The sequence below is a fragment of the Drosophila mojavensis genome, unplaced genomic scaffold, assembly GCF_018153725.1.
Source record: "Drosophila mojavensis isolate 15081-1352.22 unplaced genomic scaffold, ASM1815372v1 contig_19, whole genome shotgun sequence".
Taxonomy (NCBI): domain Eukaryota; kingdom Metazoa; phylum Arthropoda; class Insecta; order Diptera; family Drosophilidae; genus Drosophila; species Drosophila mojavensis.
In genome coordinates, this window is record NW_025318726.1 from 4,182,187 (window position 1) to 4,199,044 (window position 16,858).

A 16,858-nucleotide genomic window follows, 5' to 3' on the forward strand; every position below is an offset into this window, starting at 1 on the left:
TCGAAAAAATAAAGCAAACTCGTACTGCGTATGGCACACACGAGTATGCATGCCAAATTTGAGCTCTCTGGCTCTTATAACTTCTGAGATCGACGCACTCATACGGACAGACGGACAGGGCTATATCGAATCAGTTCGTCGCGCTGATCAAGAATATATATACTTTGTGGACTCTGCCACGCCTCCTTCTGCCCGTTAAATACTTTTTCACAAAACCATTATACCCTGATTTCCCATTTTCAATGGGTTCAGGGTATAAAAAATTCGAACAAATATTTAATCAGTGCCTAAAAAGTATGCTAGATTATATTAAATTTCGACTACAATTAACAGTGCAATTAAGTCTGTTAACTATCAGCTCAGTCCAGCTGCAAATTGTCTTACAGTCACCGCGAGCTGTTACATTTGAAAACAAAATCATGCCACTGCAGCGCACTGTCAAAAGACTGAACAAGTTACCTTTAATGTTAACTAACAGCTCTGTCTGTTAATCAATCATTGACATCCGCTGATGTTAATGTAAGCTAACAGCAAACGACAGAGCTGGAAATTTGTCCACATATAAAAACGCAGCCCTGGTTAGCGGGTTACTATTCAAATTTGAATTGAAATAGAAATACAATTGAAACCTGATAGATAATTTCGTCTATTTTTCTTTGCTACTGCATGAATTAAAATAATCACACTTAAAGTGAAAAGAACGCTTAGGCCTATAGAGAACATAGTCAGCTTAACTGATAACATACATGCATATATAAATTCATTTTACTTAGGCATACATACACATAATCCAATTTCCCATCCCGATTTACAGCAGACACACGCAAAATACAAATTTATAATTAACTAATCAGTTAAAGCTACGTTGCGTTGTTGCCAGAAACTGGAGTAGTTAGCTTCTCGTTGAGACTCTGAACGCCCATAAATGGCTCCGACTCGGAGCGCTTGTGGGTCCGTTTGGGCAACCCCTTGGCGCGGTCTAGGTGAGCACTGACACTGGCCACAGCCCCAACGGCATCGCTGAGCTGCATTAGGTCCGGCTCGCTCCGTGCCAGCTCCTCATCCTGATAGACTTCCTGATTATTGGCATTGGAGTTGGCATTCGTCACCTGCTCATTGAGGCAGACATCATCCAGGTCAACGTCGCTGTTGGAGAACAGCGCAGTGGCACCCAGCTCCAGCGAATTGGTCACATCCAACTCCTGTTCGCAGGACCCCTTCATGGGTGTGGAGGTCGAGGTGGCACGCGAGAAATTCAGACCTGGCTCCAAAGGCAAAGTGGCCGCACTTGTTGGCTTGAAGGAAGACCCGTTGTTGACACTGCTGTTGACATTGTTGTTGTTGAGCAATTGCACATTGGAGGTGGGAAAGCCAGCAGGCGTTGCTCCAATCACGGGCACATTAGTCATGCTGCTGGGCGTGGAAGTGTTCCTTTCCGTCTGATGCTCCTTCATCAGCTTGCACGCCTTCCCCAGAGCACAGATAGTCAGGCAAATGCGTAGACCCAGGGCGAATAGGTAGGCGAGGAGAAAGAGCAGCCACGCAGCCAAATTGTGGAAGGACACCGCCGTATAGATGGCCTTGATGAGTACCACAGCCAGCGGGAATGGTATGAAGCCCATGCGACGTGCCACCAGGTCCGAGTGATCAGAGAAGGCGTGCTTCTGGCGCGTCTGCGTCATGTCGTAAGCCAAGCTCGTCGTGTACTCCCGATAGATGCTCTCGGGCAGCTCGTTGAATCGCGTGATGAACGCGTGCTTCACCCAGTCGATAAGTATTTCGGTGAAGAGCACGGCAAAGCAGTCGGGCAACATGACGCAGAACTGGGTGATGCTCCAGTCGAACTCCTTCATCGTCTGTATCATCACAATGAACAGCAGCACACTTAAGTGGAAGCGTTCGCGCACATCGCTGCAGGTCAACTGAAAGAGGTTGTTCTTATCGAACTTCTTGAATACCGATCCCTTGAGCTCCACGAAATTATTCGATATCATAATGGTGAGCAGACCCTTGTTGTTCGAATTAACGGCTACATTTAGACAGGTTGCCTGCAAGAGTGATAGAACTGCTTTTTAGGAATAAAGCATAAAGTAAATTTTCGAATTTCGATTAACCTGAAACATGATGAGTCCGCTGTGCAGGAACACATAAATAAGAGTAAAGAGAATATGCGTTAGCACTCCGAAGTGCTCACGTTTTGAGTTCTTTGGCTCCGTAGCCGTCCAGAAGAGCGCATCAATCGTGTCCTGACCAAAGGCGGAGAGCAAACGATCGCCCACCTCGAGCATATTGTAGAATATATACAACTTGATTATTGACTGGGATTTGATGATGTGATAGACGCGATTCGTGTCCACGAGCAGCATTATCAATGTCACCGTTATCCAAATGGTGCCCTTGAGCAAATCACAAATCTCTGCGGGAGATAGCAGTCGCTGACCGCCGCCACGCATTCGAAAAATCCGGGCAACAGTCCGTGTCAGCAGTGACCACACGGCAAGTAAAAATCTGACCGGCAGAAATGTGTGAATATAAAGGAAGGAATCAGCGCATTGCATAATCCCGTAAACCATAAAGCGCTCCAGATCTCGTGGAATGCGCATGAAACTGTAAATTTTTTGCCGGCGTGCAGAATACCTCTCTTCGTCATGCTCTAACATATAGCCGCGTGTCATTTCCACTTTGAAGAAGTCATAAAATGTGCTAGTCTCTGAGCCAGCTGTGAGAGAAACCATTCAGATAGAATCATAGATTCTACGATTAGTCATATTTACCGTTAAAGAGGCGGTGCTGAGTACCCGTTGTTGCAACGCCAACGTCATCCGCAGCTGTTGGCGATTTGACCTTTGGCAGTTTGTGGGCTTCTTCGGCCGGCAGTACCTCAATGTGACTGATGTTCCCGCTGACATCACCCCGATAGCGGAGTTGCCTTTTAATGCCGATATTCGTATGAGAAGTATGCATTTAATACCTTTTTCTGTTTTGTCAGCTTGGCAGCCGATTATAGTTTGTTTTGCTACGCTGTTTCTTATGCGAGTGTGCCCACAACAACTAAAGACAAAAAGTGAGTGTACGTAGCCCTGGTTGCGCATATTTATAGAGCAGTGTGTGCATATAAAAGTTACTTTCGAGAAAGTTCAACATTTGTTTGATTTTCTGGACCTCGCGTCATGGTAAATATTTTACTTTATTTACTTTGATTACCACCAGTATTTTGCTTTCTTCAATACCTTTAAAGGAGCACTTTTAGAATTAATTGTATTGGTCTTTTAGTTGGCCGAAGAAGGTGAATTTTGTTTTGCTACGCTGTTTCTTATGAGGGCAGTGTGACCATTCAATGGAAAATTATATTTGCTTTGTAGCATAAGGCTACTCCATCATTATCAATTCAAGTGTGTACACACTGACATTACTTTTAAGCAAAAAAAAACTTAACAATTTATGTTTGCATTGTTTTATTAGTCGAATTGAAAAATAATATGAGTGCGTCTATAGATTTGAGCTCATATCGTGATCAACACTTCAAGGTAAGTACGACTTCAATGATACGTTGATTCAAAATTTATCATTTTGATCACACTTTTTCAGGGCTCACGGTCGGAACAGGAGCGGTCGTTGCGCGACTCCAGTACACTCTATGTAGGCAACTTATCATTTTACACAACCGAGGAGCAAATACACGAGCTCTTCTCGCGCTGCGGCGATGTGCGCATTATTGTGATGGGCTTGGACAAGTATAAAAAGACACCGTGTGGATTCTGCTTTGTGGAATATTACACGCGAGCTGAAGCAGAAGCTGCCATGAGGTCACTTCCAATAAACAACAATAACAAAATTTAACAAAATTACTAAAATTGCAAAGTTACTATGCATTACAGATTCGTGAATGGTACGCGACTGGACGATCGACTGATTCGTGTGGACTGGGACGCGGGATTCGTAGAGGGCCGGCAATATGGACGCGGCAAAACCGGCGGACAGGTTCGAGACGAATATAGAACAGATTACGATGCAGGACGAGGCGGCTATGGCAAGCTGCTCTCCCAGAAGATTGCACCCAACACCGACAACCGTTAGAGATAAAATTAACACCTTAATCCAACTAGATATTAAACAAAATCATTCATTACGCATAGTTCATCTAATTGCATTTTTTTTAAATCTCTATATAGCTGTTTAGTAATTGAAAACATGATATTTCGGCACTATTATTATTGTGTGATTCATTTTACTTCTTGCCAATGTTGTTGGCCAGCGAGCAGCTGAGGCCAGTGCCATCGGGTTCGATGTTTAGCTCTTTAACCTCGCCGTTCTCTACGACCATAGAGTAACGCTTGGATCGCACACCGCCCAAGGGAGGAAGATCGATATTCACATCCAATGCGGATGCAAAGAGGCCAGCAGGATCCGCTAGCATACGTACTTTGCCAGTTGCTCCGTGTTCCTTGCCCCAGGCGGACATCACAAACGGATCGTTGACAGAGACGCAAACAATTTCATCCACGCCCTGTTCGGCTTTAAGAGAGTCTGCTCCACTTACGTAGCCCGGCAAATGAGTCTGTGGACAATTAATTATTTCATAATACTCTCAATCGATAATCTTTTTGTGCTCTGAAAACTTACTTTGGAACAACCTGGCGTAAATGCACCGGGCACACCGAAAAAGATCACTTTTTTGCCATTCGTTAGCTCGCCGGTGTTTATCTTATTCGCTGGAGAGTCCTCGAAGAGGTCTACGGACGGGACTTTATCTCCAACCTGAAGCACACATATGCAAACATACAAACACATTAACGGTAATAGAACTGATGTAACCTTGATATAGTGCACTTTGTGACATCTCTGCCGCCGCAATCAATATTTATGAGGGCCCTCTACTTATGCTTATGTAATTTTTACATTTTAAAAATTGTGTGCGAATTCATTTCGAATAATGACAAGCGCTCTGCCTACCTTAACCATAGCTCCAAGGGTTCTAGAAAAAGATCGCACGTTCGGCTTCGTAGAGTTAACAACTCGGCTAAGAAAATTGCACGCCTGCATTTCTGACACTCACTCAATTGCCAATGCAAAGCATAGAGTTGCCACGCTGTTCGAAATTAAAGTCGAATCGGGTATGACAAGTTATTCAAATCAACTGTCATAATTTTTTACTACAATGCTCGGGAAACAATTAAATAAAATTAAGTAAAATATGTATTCTTCTCAGCGTCAATATGTTGATAGATTTATCAGATTTATAAGCAATTATCAGCGAAACGTTCCAAATCGTCCAAACTCTGTTCCTTCAATTTTGCCTCGAAATCTGTCATGAATTCGTTGGTCAGCCGTTCCGCTTGAGCTTCCGTATAGTATTTGCGAAATGCACGATGAATGCAGTCCCGTAATCCAGGTTTCATCACGACAAGAATAAGTTTAGTGCCCTCTTTGATGTTTGGATAGGATGCAATTGTCTGGTCATTATTTAATGGTCGACCAAGCAAAAGGAGTTTCTGATTTGTGGCGGGAATTTGTAGAGCGACATCTATTTTTTCTTTCAACTCCTGAATCGTGGACGTCGGCGACACCTGGCCAATGAGAGAAATACATTTCAACATTTCTTAGCATATAAAGGAAATAAAAACCTACCTCAAGTGTGCAATCTTTGCCCTTAAGCACTTTAATTATTATTTTCATGACGGTTGTTGTGTGTGTCAACTTTTTACAAGTTATTTATTTTATAAACAAAAAATCGCATTTAAGAGTTGCCATCTGCAATTTAGTGATGCAAGCCTCTTCCGATATTTATGATACTTCAAATATTCTTATCTACATCGATAAAATGTAATTCATTGCCAATTTAGAAGTAGGCCAACAAGTGTCATCAAATAAAATAAATGACGCTTCCTCTCTTTAATATGAATCACTATATTAGTTTTTATTTTCGTGCATGTGATTGATCATTAATTAAACTCCTAATAGGTTTTAGAATTCGGCATAAATTTGATTACATAATTAATTCAATTTAGTAGTCAAATTAAAAAAATATATATGAAATTTATAAACTCCAAATTAATCGATCAATCAAATCGATATTTAACTGATAATTGTTAAGTTTAAAAAAAATTTAATTACATTTTATCGAGTGCAAATTAATCTTTTTATGATTTAAAGCACAAATATTAATAGCTACTTATTAATGTATACAATAAAATTGTCACTATAAAAATAAGCAATCTTGGGTCAGCAATCAATTGTTGCAATATCGATGTATAATAATTTATGTATCGATAAGACTGGCTTGGAGAAATATTAACATCGATACTAAAAAATATAACATCTTGGTCTATCTGGCAGCACTAGTTCTATTTGCCAGCGACGTTGCGTGAACAAAATATTTCACAAAAATAATAATTTATAATTTAACTAGCCCCTGATGTGAAGTGTGCTTGATAAAAAGGTTAACCAAAAATCAGAGTGATGATAATGCGCCGTGATTTCTGTGCGTCAGTCTTGTAAAATTCGCAATCGGAGAATGAAAATTATGGCACAAAAGTGAAGCGCAAAAAATTCACATAGAAATATCCCAGCCTCGAGAGCTTGAGTGAATAAACGAGAAAACAGTGCAATTGCGATTGTGAGTGTATGTGTATGTGTGTGAGAGTGTGTTAGAATTCACATTTTACGTAAAAACATTAACAGGAATACATCTTTAATCAGCAAAATATTTAATGTTAAATCGCAGTAGAGGCAAATGGAATAAGATCTTGCAGCTTCTAGCGGTAAATAGACGGCCCCCTTACTGTTAAACCAGCCCAAAACGCTACCCCATTTGACATTCACACATACAGTTTAATTTTTTTTCTATTTTTTTTTTTTTTTTTTTTTTTTTTTTTTATTCATATCTATTATTGTTTGGCTTGACTTTTTGCTGCAACTATTAATTATGCACAGTACACTTTCATTTCATTTCTCATTCTCTCTGTTTCGCCCATGTTACGAGGGCAGCTGTAGCCCTCCTCCTTGCTCTTTCAAAGTTGACATACGAATTGCTGATGTATTTTTTTTATACGTATGTATAGTCAGTGGGTCTAAACAATATATTTGTGTGCAGCGCATTGAACGGCCCAGCAACAACAAGCCGCTCAGTCACCGCGACTCCCCCCTAAGAATATCAACAAACGTTGTTGTCCACATACACATACGCACACACACTTGACTTTCGCATTGGCCTGGGATGAATTCTGAGTCTGGCAACTCTAATCGACGGCCATTGCTTCGCAACTTGTTGCTTGCTGTCGCATTGCGTCTGTGTGCTTTGATGTTTTGTTATTTATTTTCGGATTGCAATTTTACGGAAGTGCCGAAAGTCAAATATTCTCTTATGAGCAATTCCTTTGCACCTTGTAACTAAAATAATCCCAATTAGTATTTATACTCAGAGCATATGCATACACAGATACATATATCAACGTATTTGTATCGAAACCGATTGAGTGCAACTTCTTGAATGTGTTTAGAACCGTTTAGAACCGGATTCGGCTTGGTATTGATGTGTGACAACTTTGTCTCTTACTAGTAGCGCTTTTCATTCTACCCCGCAGAATACTATGTGTGTTTGCGTGTGCGTGTATTGGATGACCGTAAAGTTTTCTGCATGTTGTTGTTGTCATTTTTTGTCTAACATTATTTACGTTATTGCCATGTTAATTTTCTTCTCAACATGTCCACAGCGGTGGAGCTTGAATTATCAAATACAAATCAATTAAGAGAACAAAAAGAAAAAGCAATAGAAATTTAAAACGAGTATTTTAAAAACTCTTAATTCTGTTGTTTGCGGCCACAGCTGTTGTTGTTAGTGTTGTTAAACGTCAATTCAGTAGAAGCAGTACAATCCGGCAGCAGCAGATAAGTCTGAGAGCGTATTATGGATAACGAAGCGTTAGAAGCAGCAACAAAAACCACGACAGCAGCAGCGGCAACAGCGGCGGCGGCGGTGTCATCAGCGTCAGCGATAGAGGCGACAGCGCCCTCCAAAAGCGAGACGGCCACAACAACAACAAATAACAACAACACTATTAAAGTCACAACCGCCTCTAACGGTATCAAAGAGAATAACAGTAGCTTTAGTACAACAGCAACAACTCCAGCAACAGCAACAACCCCGATTATTGTGACCAGCGGAATCGTTGCTACTCCCGTCAAAAGCGAGGTGAGTAATAAATGTTGTTCGATATAATGTATCTACATACATATGTACATAATATATGTGCACAATTCGTTGTCAAACATTTGTCACTTTTAGTTAATAATATTTGCATATTTCAATATTAGAAAGAAATCATAAATCAGAATTCCAGCCTATAAATCTCATATGATATTGACTAACTATTTCTATACAACTGAATATGCAAATGATTATTAGTAATACTGCAACACAACAAATTTCCAATGTCCCGACGCGAATATAGCATGTTTAATGATTGACGTCAATCATAGAACGATCTATGTGTTAGTCTCGTCGTGCCTCCATATAGTGTATAACTTCCTTCTGGCCCCAACCTAAGCGCACTAATGCATATCTAATCTTATCACCGCCGATGTGTGCCCATATGCCCAATCGATTCCAATTAGACTCTTAGTTTTTGCCTTCGAATCAGAAATTTATGTAGAAATTCACCAACACTAAACACATACACGCATATATATATATATATATATGTGTGTGTATGTATGTGTAGAGAGTGCACACTTACCTGTTGGCATTACTAAAAACAAGACTAACAACCCACAGGCGACAGCTCAACTTAGGCGGCAAGGATTTGCACAGAACAAGGTAATGGGAAAGGTGTTGCGCGAAGGGAACTGAATTTAAATGTTTGCAAGTGTTATTTGCTTTTCTTTTTGATTGGTCTTCTTCTTTCTTTTTCTTTTTGTTTCGCTCTGTTGCTTCACTTTCCCCTGCCCTACGCTCCCACCATCTGGAAATATGTAGTTCTGTTTTGGCTGACCATGAATTTGCTCGATATTTGCAGGCTAACAAGACAGACAAGGACAGCACGCCGCCCCGTGATGCACCGCCACTCACTCCTCTCACAAAGGGCTTGAACCTAACCGGCACTCCACTGGTGCGCAAGGAGAAGCGACAGAGCAGCACCCGTTATAATGTGTCCAAGAACTGCGAATTAACGCCGCTAAGCACGCTGAATGAAAGTAAGTACACTACAGCATATGCACGTGCATGCATACATACACAGCTATTCGAATATGTGCATGTATGTGTGAGCGTATTTACACTTGTAATTGTGATGTATGATTTGCGTATTCCGCACAGCTGTCGAATAGCAGTTGTTTGTCGGTATTTTTTATTGCGCTATTATTTATTAAGCAAGTTCGTAAAGGTCAAGTGAGCGATGTTCATTTTGACGGGTTGCTCAACACTTCACCACACTCACACACACACACTATCATAAGCACATAGTTCTAGTTGTGCATGTGTTAGTTGCGCCCGCCGCCTCATTTTCGCCAGTTGCCTTGCGCGCCGTTTACGCTCTCCCATCGCATCCCTCTAATTCCGTTCAGGCGCTCTCTTTCTCTCGCTCTCTCCCCGCGCTCTCTAATTACAACGCAATGAGTTTTTAACCTTTTTTCTGCGATTACTGCTTATCTTGACAATTATTCAAACGTTCACTATTGGCGTTCGATTCGTTGTCTCTTTGGCAGTTTGGCCACTGTTGTTGTCGCCGTCACTTTCTCGCGCGCTCTCTTCCTGCCACTTATTGTGTCTCTTTCGCTATGGCTCTCTTTGGCTCATCCTGTGCTCGCCCACGGGAAATGTTATCGATTTTTCTGCCTGCGTGCCCTTAACGAATTGCCCTGCAGTCAACACGGTTCTCTGGCAGCTCTGCATTAAAATTTTTTAAGTAAACGGGTTTGATTGTTGCACATCAGTTGTGTTTAGCGAAGATTTTCCGTTATAGGACGTCCAGCACTGGGACATTTATAATAATAATTATACACCAAATAGAAAGCTAAAATTCTAGACATTGCAAAAACCGGTAGCGTTTCCAATACAAATTCGTAAGTGATGAAGAAATATAGAAAATACATACCTATACATACATACACACAAATATATGTACTTGTATACATATTGGATATGTCCATATATTATAGTATAGCCTGTATTGCAGTAGTGGCTGACATTGCATAGGTGTCTCTAAATCTAAGTCTATAATTTCTCGCTTGAGACTGCCTAAACAGCAATTACTTCATTTTTTTTTTCTTTTCATCAACTTTTCGCGGTTTGCATTTCATTTCGTTATCATTTACCCGCACATGCATACATAAAAAATCATAATCTATATATTGCAATTCCATTTACAGGTGCTATAAACATAAATTGCGCAAACAAAAGAAAAACCATTAGAAAAATTAACTTGAATAGTGTCGCCTTTTTCCTACTCACCATCGTTCCTGTCTGTTGTTGTTGGTTGTTTGTTTGTTTGTTCGTTCAATGTTTTGATTGTTATTCAGGAGTCGCTCAATTAGCAAATGCGCGTATTAAGCCAAAGTGCGCCGCCATTAAACCAAGTGCGGCTCTAATGAAATGGTCATCGGTGCTATGTTGTTGACGGGCAACCAGCTGAACGGCACCTCCAAACAGCAGCAACCGACTGCCAACAACAACACAAGCAACGCAACAGCAGCAGCAGCAGCAGCAGCAGCGGTCGCAGTAAAGCAGGAGCCGCCACAACAACATCAGCAGCAGGCAACAGAGACAGTTGCTGCTGGCTACTATGCACTGGGCGGTATACGCATTCCCAAGTCGCCTTCGTTCCACAGCGGATTAGATCAGCTGGCTGACGACGAGGATCAGCAGCAGCAGCAACCGTCGACGGAGCAGGGCAGCAAATTCAAGTTCAGCAGCGTGGAAGAGTTGAAGGCCAAGTTCGAGTTGCAGGCACGCAAGATGCCACTGTCGCCGCCAGAGGCAACTGCCAACACAACCACCGCAACCACCAACGCCTCATCGTCACCCTCATCCTCGTCGACTAGCTCGAACTCATCGGCTTCTGCGCTGTCGTCGCTGTCGCAGGCTGGCTCGTCCTCTCTGGCCTCGGCTGCTGCGAGCTTGACAGCCTCAACCTCGTCGGCGGTTACTTACGGTGGTGGAGCGAACTCTGCGGCCGCAGCGTTAATAGCCTCCTCCTCGCCCTTTGGCTCGCAGTCCTCAACGTCCTCATTGTCGCTGTCGTCGGCGGCGACAAATGTAGCGGGAGCAACGACAACAGCAGCAGCAACAGCAACAACAACAACAGCAACATCAACCGCAGCAGCAGCTGCTGCTCCGGCTGCAACATCTTTAATGTTTAAGCAAGAACCCAGCACCACCGCAGGTGGCAGCAGTGGCAGCTCTTTGGTGTCCACCTTGGCGCAGCACTTCTCGGCAGCAAGCTCAGCGGGCTCGCTGCTCAGCACCGCAACAGCCGCTGCCTCGGCGGCCACATCCCCAGCCAGTTCGTCCAGCAACAAGGTTTGCAGCCATTGAACACAAGCACACTCAGACACACACACAGACAAGAGAGACAAATGTTGTACACATAATGAAAGAACTTCCTCTGCTCTACTCATTTCATAAATCAAAATCACGCAACCCACTCTCAAACATCATTCAACAGTCACCCGTGAGCGCCGCCGCGGCCATTAAGAACATATTGAATGCCACGAAAAGTGTGGGCAACAGCAACAGCAGCAGCACAAGCGGCAGCAGCAGCGAAGGAACAGTGGCGACTGACGAGCCGGTGCGCTCGACAGTGGCACAGAATCTGGTCGGTGGCATTAGCATTTCCCTGGGCATTGGCCAGCGCAATGGCAGTAATAGTGCAGCGACTGTGGCATTGGTATCGACCTCATCAACTGTGTCCTCGTCGTCATCATCGGCAACGTCTGTCTCGGTGCTGCGTCAGAATGGCGATGTCATTGGCCACACTCTGTCGTCGCCGTCGCAGACGCTGCAGCAGCTGACTGGAAGTCCAGGACGTGCACGCGATCGGAATCTGTTTCATTCGCCGCCCAACGCATCAACTGCGCTGGCTTTGCCGCCACTGCGAGGTTCCTATTGGTTACGCTCCTCCTACCTTAGCTTCCATTTAAGAAACAATTTGTTTTTAGTTTAGCTTGCTTTTGTCAGTTGTTTTTGTTGTTTCGTTCGCCTTTGTTTCAATTCCGTAGCGCTTTACTATACCTCCTCCAAATACAGAGACTAACAAATCCCCTTTGATTATTTGCGTCCATAGAAACCCCTGCGCAGGAACGGGAGGAGCTGTTCTTGCAGAAGCTACGACAATGTTGCACTCTGTTCGACTTCTCCGAGCCGCTAAGCGATCTAAAATGGAAGGAGGTGAAGCGAGCCGCCCTGCACGAGATGGTGGAGTATCTATCCAATCAGAATGGCGTTATTACAGAGAATATATATCCGGAGGCCATCAACATGGTAAGGGAACATGTTAAGAAAAATATCAACGTCTAACTGTATTCGTTGCGTTTAGTTTTCCGTAAATCTATTTCGAACCCTACCGCCTTCGTCGAATCCAAATGGCGCTGAGTTTGACCCAGAAGAGGATGAGCCTACACTGGAATCATCCTGGCCACATTTGCAATTGGTCTATGAACTATTTTTGCGTTTTTTGGAATCGCCCGATTTCCAGCCAAATATTGCGAAACGTTATATTGATCATCAATTTGTATTACAATTGTTGGATTTATTCGATTCGGAGGATCCCCGTGAACGTGATTTCCTTAAGACTGTTTTACACCGCATCTATGGCAAGTTCTTGGGATTGAGGGCATTTATTAGAAAGCAGATCAACAATGTGTTTTACAGGTAAATATTACATTTATTTCCTTTTTTTAATTATTTATCAAAGTATGTGCAAGAAGATACAAGCGAATCAATTCAAACCAATCGTTGACAGATTTATCTATGAAACGGAGCATCATAATGGCATTGCCGAGCTGCTGGAAATCTTGGGCAGCATCATTAACGGGTTCGCTTTGCCGCTCAAGGAGGAGCACAAACAATTTTTACTTAAGGTATTGCTGCCGTTGCACAAAGCCAAAAGTCTCTCCGTCTACCATCCGCAGCTGACCTATTGCGTGGTGCAGTTCCTTGAGAAGGATCCCAGTTTATCGGAGGCGGTTATCAAGTAAGCATTTCTTCATTTTCATTTCTTTGTATTACAACTAAATTTAACTCTTTGCCGAATACTATTTGCAGAAGTCTTTTAAAGTTTTGGCCGAAAACTCACAGTCCCAAGGAGGTGATGTTTTTGAACGAGGTGGAGGAGTTGCTCGATGTCATTGAGCCTGCTGAATTTCAGAAGGTGATGGTACCGCTCTTTCGGCAGATAGCTAAGTGCGTCTCCTCGCCGCATTTCCAAGTGGCTGAGCGCGCACTTTATTATTGGAACAATGAGTACATTATGTCTCTGATAGCGGACAACTCTCAGACCATTCTGCCCATCATGTTTCCAGCGCTTAATCGTAACTCCAAGACCCACTGGAATAAGACTATTCACGGCCTCATTTACAATGCACTCAAATTGTTCATGGAGATGAATCAACGGCTATTCGATGAGTGCAGCAAGAACTACAAGCAGGAGAAGCAGCTGTAAGAAAAAGAAGAAAGCTTTTGGACTTATACCTTATGTATATAATACATATATATATATATATATATATTTTTATCAATGCAGCGAGCGGGAAAAGCTTACGCAACGCGAGGAGCTGTGGCAACAAGTGGAAAACCTTGCCAAAACCAATCCGGAATGGACGAAGGCGCGCCGCTACGAGGTTGACGGCCTGCCAACGTCCGATAGTCAAATACTATACGATCAATACAATGAGAATTGTGATCTAACCTACGAAAAGAATGAGCAACAGCCCAGGCAGCAGTTGCAAACGCAGTCGCAGACGTCACTAAAGCAACAGCCAAACCAGGAGCCCAGAGAGGTGAGACAAGCTCTAGCCACACTCACCACACTACACAACTACTAACTGAACGCGATCACACTCGTGTATGTGTATGTGTATGTGAGAGCATATGTGTGTGTTTGATTGTGTGCCTGCGCAACAACCAGCCAGCTTATCCTTCAACCACCTGTCACTAATGCTAAGAACGAATGAACTAATCACACTCGCTCCAGTTATAAATATATGTTTCTTTATCTTTATCTGTATCTATTAATATATGTACAACCTATTTAATCGTTTTTTACTGCACTATTAATACTAATGCCTACTCGCCCATACCCTCACCTATCTAATTTCCTCAATGAACACTGAAATATCGGACATCTGCAACTGATGGAGCTTGACAATAAAACCACTTAAATACATTTAGGTCAAACACACATATAGTTTGTAACAGCATTAATGGTCGATTTATTATTCATTATCAATAACATATCTAATTATTATAAACGAAATATGCATTTTAGCTAGTGTAATTTTTAGCTGATGTCACAGAAAATTTTTTGGATTATAATAGATCGAAGTATCGAAAGAGTTGCCCATGCAATAAAAATTAACAAAATTAATGGAATTCAATTATTTTTCCTAGGGAAAATTTGTCCTGTAAATATGCCAGTAAACGTATTCGTGAAATCGATAAACTTTCGATGGCAGTTTAAATGAATAGATTTGAATAAAATATCATAAATATCTAAATGCTAAATGAGATAGTGAGAAATGAAAATAATTTTCCAAATTAATGTTAAATCACCTTTCCTACCAATTTCTACTCAATTTAAAGTCCAACTACTGCTTTTATTATATATAGATATGTTTATCTTTAATTATATATTGTATATGAATGTATGTGTGCGAGCATATATGTATATATGTATGTGTGATGTGGTTCTTAAACGTGGTGCCACGGTAAATAATTTTAGCACGCATTCTCTGAGTCACGTCATTCAACTGCACCGGCAACAATAACATCTACAGATATTGTAATCGTTAATCGTTAAATGTAACCGATAATCAGTGTGGGGCTCCGCAGGGGAGCAACATTAAAAAATGCTTTACGTGTGCATTACGCTCTCGCTCTCGCCCTTGCCCACAGATTCGCGGCGAACGGAACAAGGAGAAACCGCTAATACGACGAAAATCCGATCTGCCTTCGGACAGCGGCACCGTGCGCGCTCTCATCGAGCACAAGCGACCCGATGAGTACCTGGCAACGCCGCCCCCAGATGCTAACAACTATTAGGCCTAGCCCCTCGCCCCCACCCCCCACCAAACCCACTCGGGCTGGTCCTCAAGTGCCCGAACGCTGGCGTAGCAAAGGTTCTATTTAGATTAACGCACACGGACATTTATATACAAAGCGAAGCAAGAGCAAAACGAAAATAAAAATATGTATGTCTAATCGAAGATTATAATGATAGGGGTCTGGATGATGCTGGAGATGATATGATAATGATAACGATAATGATAATGATAATGATATGATAATGCTAATGATAACGAGGATGATAATAATAATCGTTTGTATGTTTTGTGAGCGTGTGCAGCACGCACTTCTTTAGAAATATATTATATAAACACTTAAAATAAATCATATTAAATATAAGCATTCAGAGTACCAACCAATAAAGAGTTAAAATCCCAATCAAGATCTAGCTAAATGCTTTCAATGCCGGCCTCCTCAACACTGCATGTGAAAACAAGCAACAAGTTAATAAAATAAACACAACGAAGCTTTACCCTGAATTGTTGTTTTGCATGCAAATATTGACAATTACGAAGCTATATATAATTTCCCGATATTAATATGGATTCATTATGCTCTTACCATTTCAGTGAATACGTCAAAATTTGTACAGTTTTTGAATTGACAATTGCGTAAGAGTCAACCACCTATGATTGAGCATTAGATATCCACACATATATATATATTTATATTTACGAATACAGACTTTACATATGTGTACTACTACTTCGTTATAACTACAATACTCATCCATTGCGATTATCTAGCGGTATACAAACAGTCAAAATTGATATATGTATGTAAATACGTATGTCGATTTATACCCCAGCCAAGTGAGCGGTCTGTAACGACTATAAAAACACTTTCCAACACTAGTCATGGTAATTCTCCTGGTAAATGTAATACTACGTGAATGACTTCAATGTATGATTTAGTTTTTGTTCGTGATGTCCAGATGATCCATATATATGACATAGCCATCACAATTATACAAGAATTAAAGGAGTTTAATATTATTTAAAGCTGAAAATTATACAATATACCGAGCTTATTAAATACTTAAAAACAAAAAACAAAAAATGCTAACGAAAAATTGAGATATAAATATTATCATTATATTTTGCTGACAATATATCAATATAGGAATTATAATTAATTAAATAAACTAGTTTATTACTAGTTTACACTAAATAAAATAAAATAAATCGGTAAACTTATCAAATTTACGTAAGTTATAGAAAATTACAAATTTTCGTTTTATAGCTGAGCTTATAATACTTAATTTATTTGCAATTATATGATAGCGGCAAACAGTTCTATAAAGAAAATTCGGATCAGGATCAGCTCACTTTAGTGCAATATTTTTGACTTTTGTATATCGTTCGGGGTGTCTATATATGTATCACTCATACAAATATACATTATACAACAGCTCGAATAGAGGTAGCTAAGCCTAACGTAATAAATTATAATTATTATACTATATGCGAATACCAATAGCAGCTTAATTATATACTATATATACAAGTATTTGTTAAAAACAAACAAAAGTGGTATGTACATTTATGTGCTTGTTTCTATGAATGTATGTCTATTTTTTTT

General features: G+C 41.2%; 6 protein-coding genes across 6 annotated transcripts; 3 read left to right on the plus strand and 3 right to left on the minus strand.

The window, feature by feature from the left end:
- Nucleotides 1-628: 628 nt before the first annotated feature.
- Nucleotides 629-3,034, minus strand: LOC26527690 (protein TAPT1 homolog). The gene is made up of 3 exons (XM_015166226.3): nucleotides 2,775-3,034; nucleotides 2,115-2,719; nucleotides 629-2,048 (listed from the first exon to the last, which is right to left on the minus strand). Exons 1-3 carry the CDS (start codon nucleotides 2,962-2,964, stop codon nucleotides 861-863), a joined length of 1,983 nt encoding a protein of 660 aa, XP_015021712.1. The 5' UTR covers nucleotides 2,965-3,034; the 3' UTR covers nucleotides 629-860.
- Nucleotides 3,035-3,468: 434 nt separating this feature from the next.
- LOC6572131 (nuclear cap-binding protein subunit 2) lies at nucleotides 3,469-4,140 on the plus strand. The gene is made up of 3 exons (XM_001998247.4): nucleotides 3,469-3,527; nucleotides 3,589-3,806; nucleotides 3,879-4,140. Exons 1-3 carry the CDS (start codon nucleotides 3,480-3,482, stop codon nucleotides 4,075-4,077), a joined length of 465 nt encoding a protein of 154 aa, XP_001998283.1. The 5' UTR covers nucleotides 3,469-3,479; the 3' UTR covers nucleotides 4,078-4,140.
- LOC6572130 (peroxiredoxin-5, mitochondrial) lies at nucleotides 4,123-5,078 on the minus strand. Its single transcript, XM_001998246.3, has 3 exons — nucleotides 4,954-5,078; nucleotides 4,624-4,758; nucleotides 4,123-4,558 (listed from the first exon to the last, which is right to left on the minus strand). The coding sequence occupies exons 1-3, from the start codon at nucleotides 5,041-5,043 to the stop codon at nucleotides 4,229-4,231; spliced, it is 555 nt and encodes a 184-aa protein (XP_001998282.2). The 5' UTR covers nucleotides 5,044-5,078; the 3' UTR covers nucleotides 4,123-4,228.
- Nucleotides 5,079-5,178: 100 nt separating this feature from the next.
- LOC6572129 (ubiquitin-like protein 4A) lies at nucleotides 5,179-5,787 on the minus strand. The gene is made up of 2 exons (XM_001998245.4): nucleotides 5,629-5,787; nucleotides 5,179-5,567 (listed from the first exon to the last, which is right to left on the minus strand). The coding sequence occupies exons 1-2, from the start codon at nucleotides 5,674-5,676 to the stop codon at nucleotides 5,238-5,240; spliced, it is 378 nt and encodes a 125-aa protein (XP_001998281.1). The 5' UTR covers nucleotides 5,677-5,787; the 3' UTR covers nucleotides 5,179-5,237.
- Nucleotides 5,788-6,318: 531 nt separating this feature from the next.
- LOC122756892 (serine-rich adhesin for platelets-like) lies at nucleotides 6,319-10,586 on the plus strand (the record flags this gene model as incomplete). The annotated part of the gene is made up of 4 exons (XM_044007709.1): nucleotides 6,319-6,761; nucleotides 7,713-8,191; nucleotides 9,015-9,192; nucleotides 10,366-10,586. Coding segments are annotated over exons 2-4 (684 nt in total), but the record flags the coding sequence as incomplete, so codon positions are not given.
- Nucleotides 10,585-15,659, plus strand: LOC6572127 (serine/threonine-protein phosphatase 2A 56 kDa regulatory subunit gamma isoform). Its single transcript, XM_032728151.2, is given in 10 exon segments — nucleotides 10,585-10,651; nucleotides 10,653-10,715; nucleotides 10,718-11,525; nucleotides 11,632-12,093; nucleotides 12,279-12,475; nucleotides 12,531-12,865; nucleotides 12,957-13,187; nucleotides 13,259-13,651; nucleotides 13,737-13,992; nucleotides 15,107-15,659. Coding segments are annotated over 10 exon segments (2,955 nt in total). The 5' UTR covers nucleotides 10,585-10,588; the 3' UTR covers nucleotides 15,254-15,659.
- Nucleotides 15,660-16,858: the final 1,199 nt, after the last annotated feature.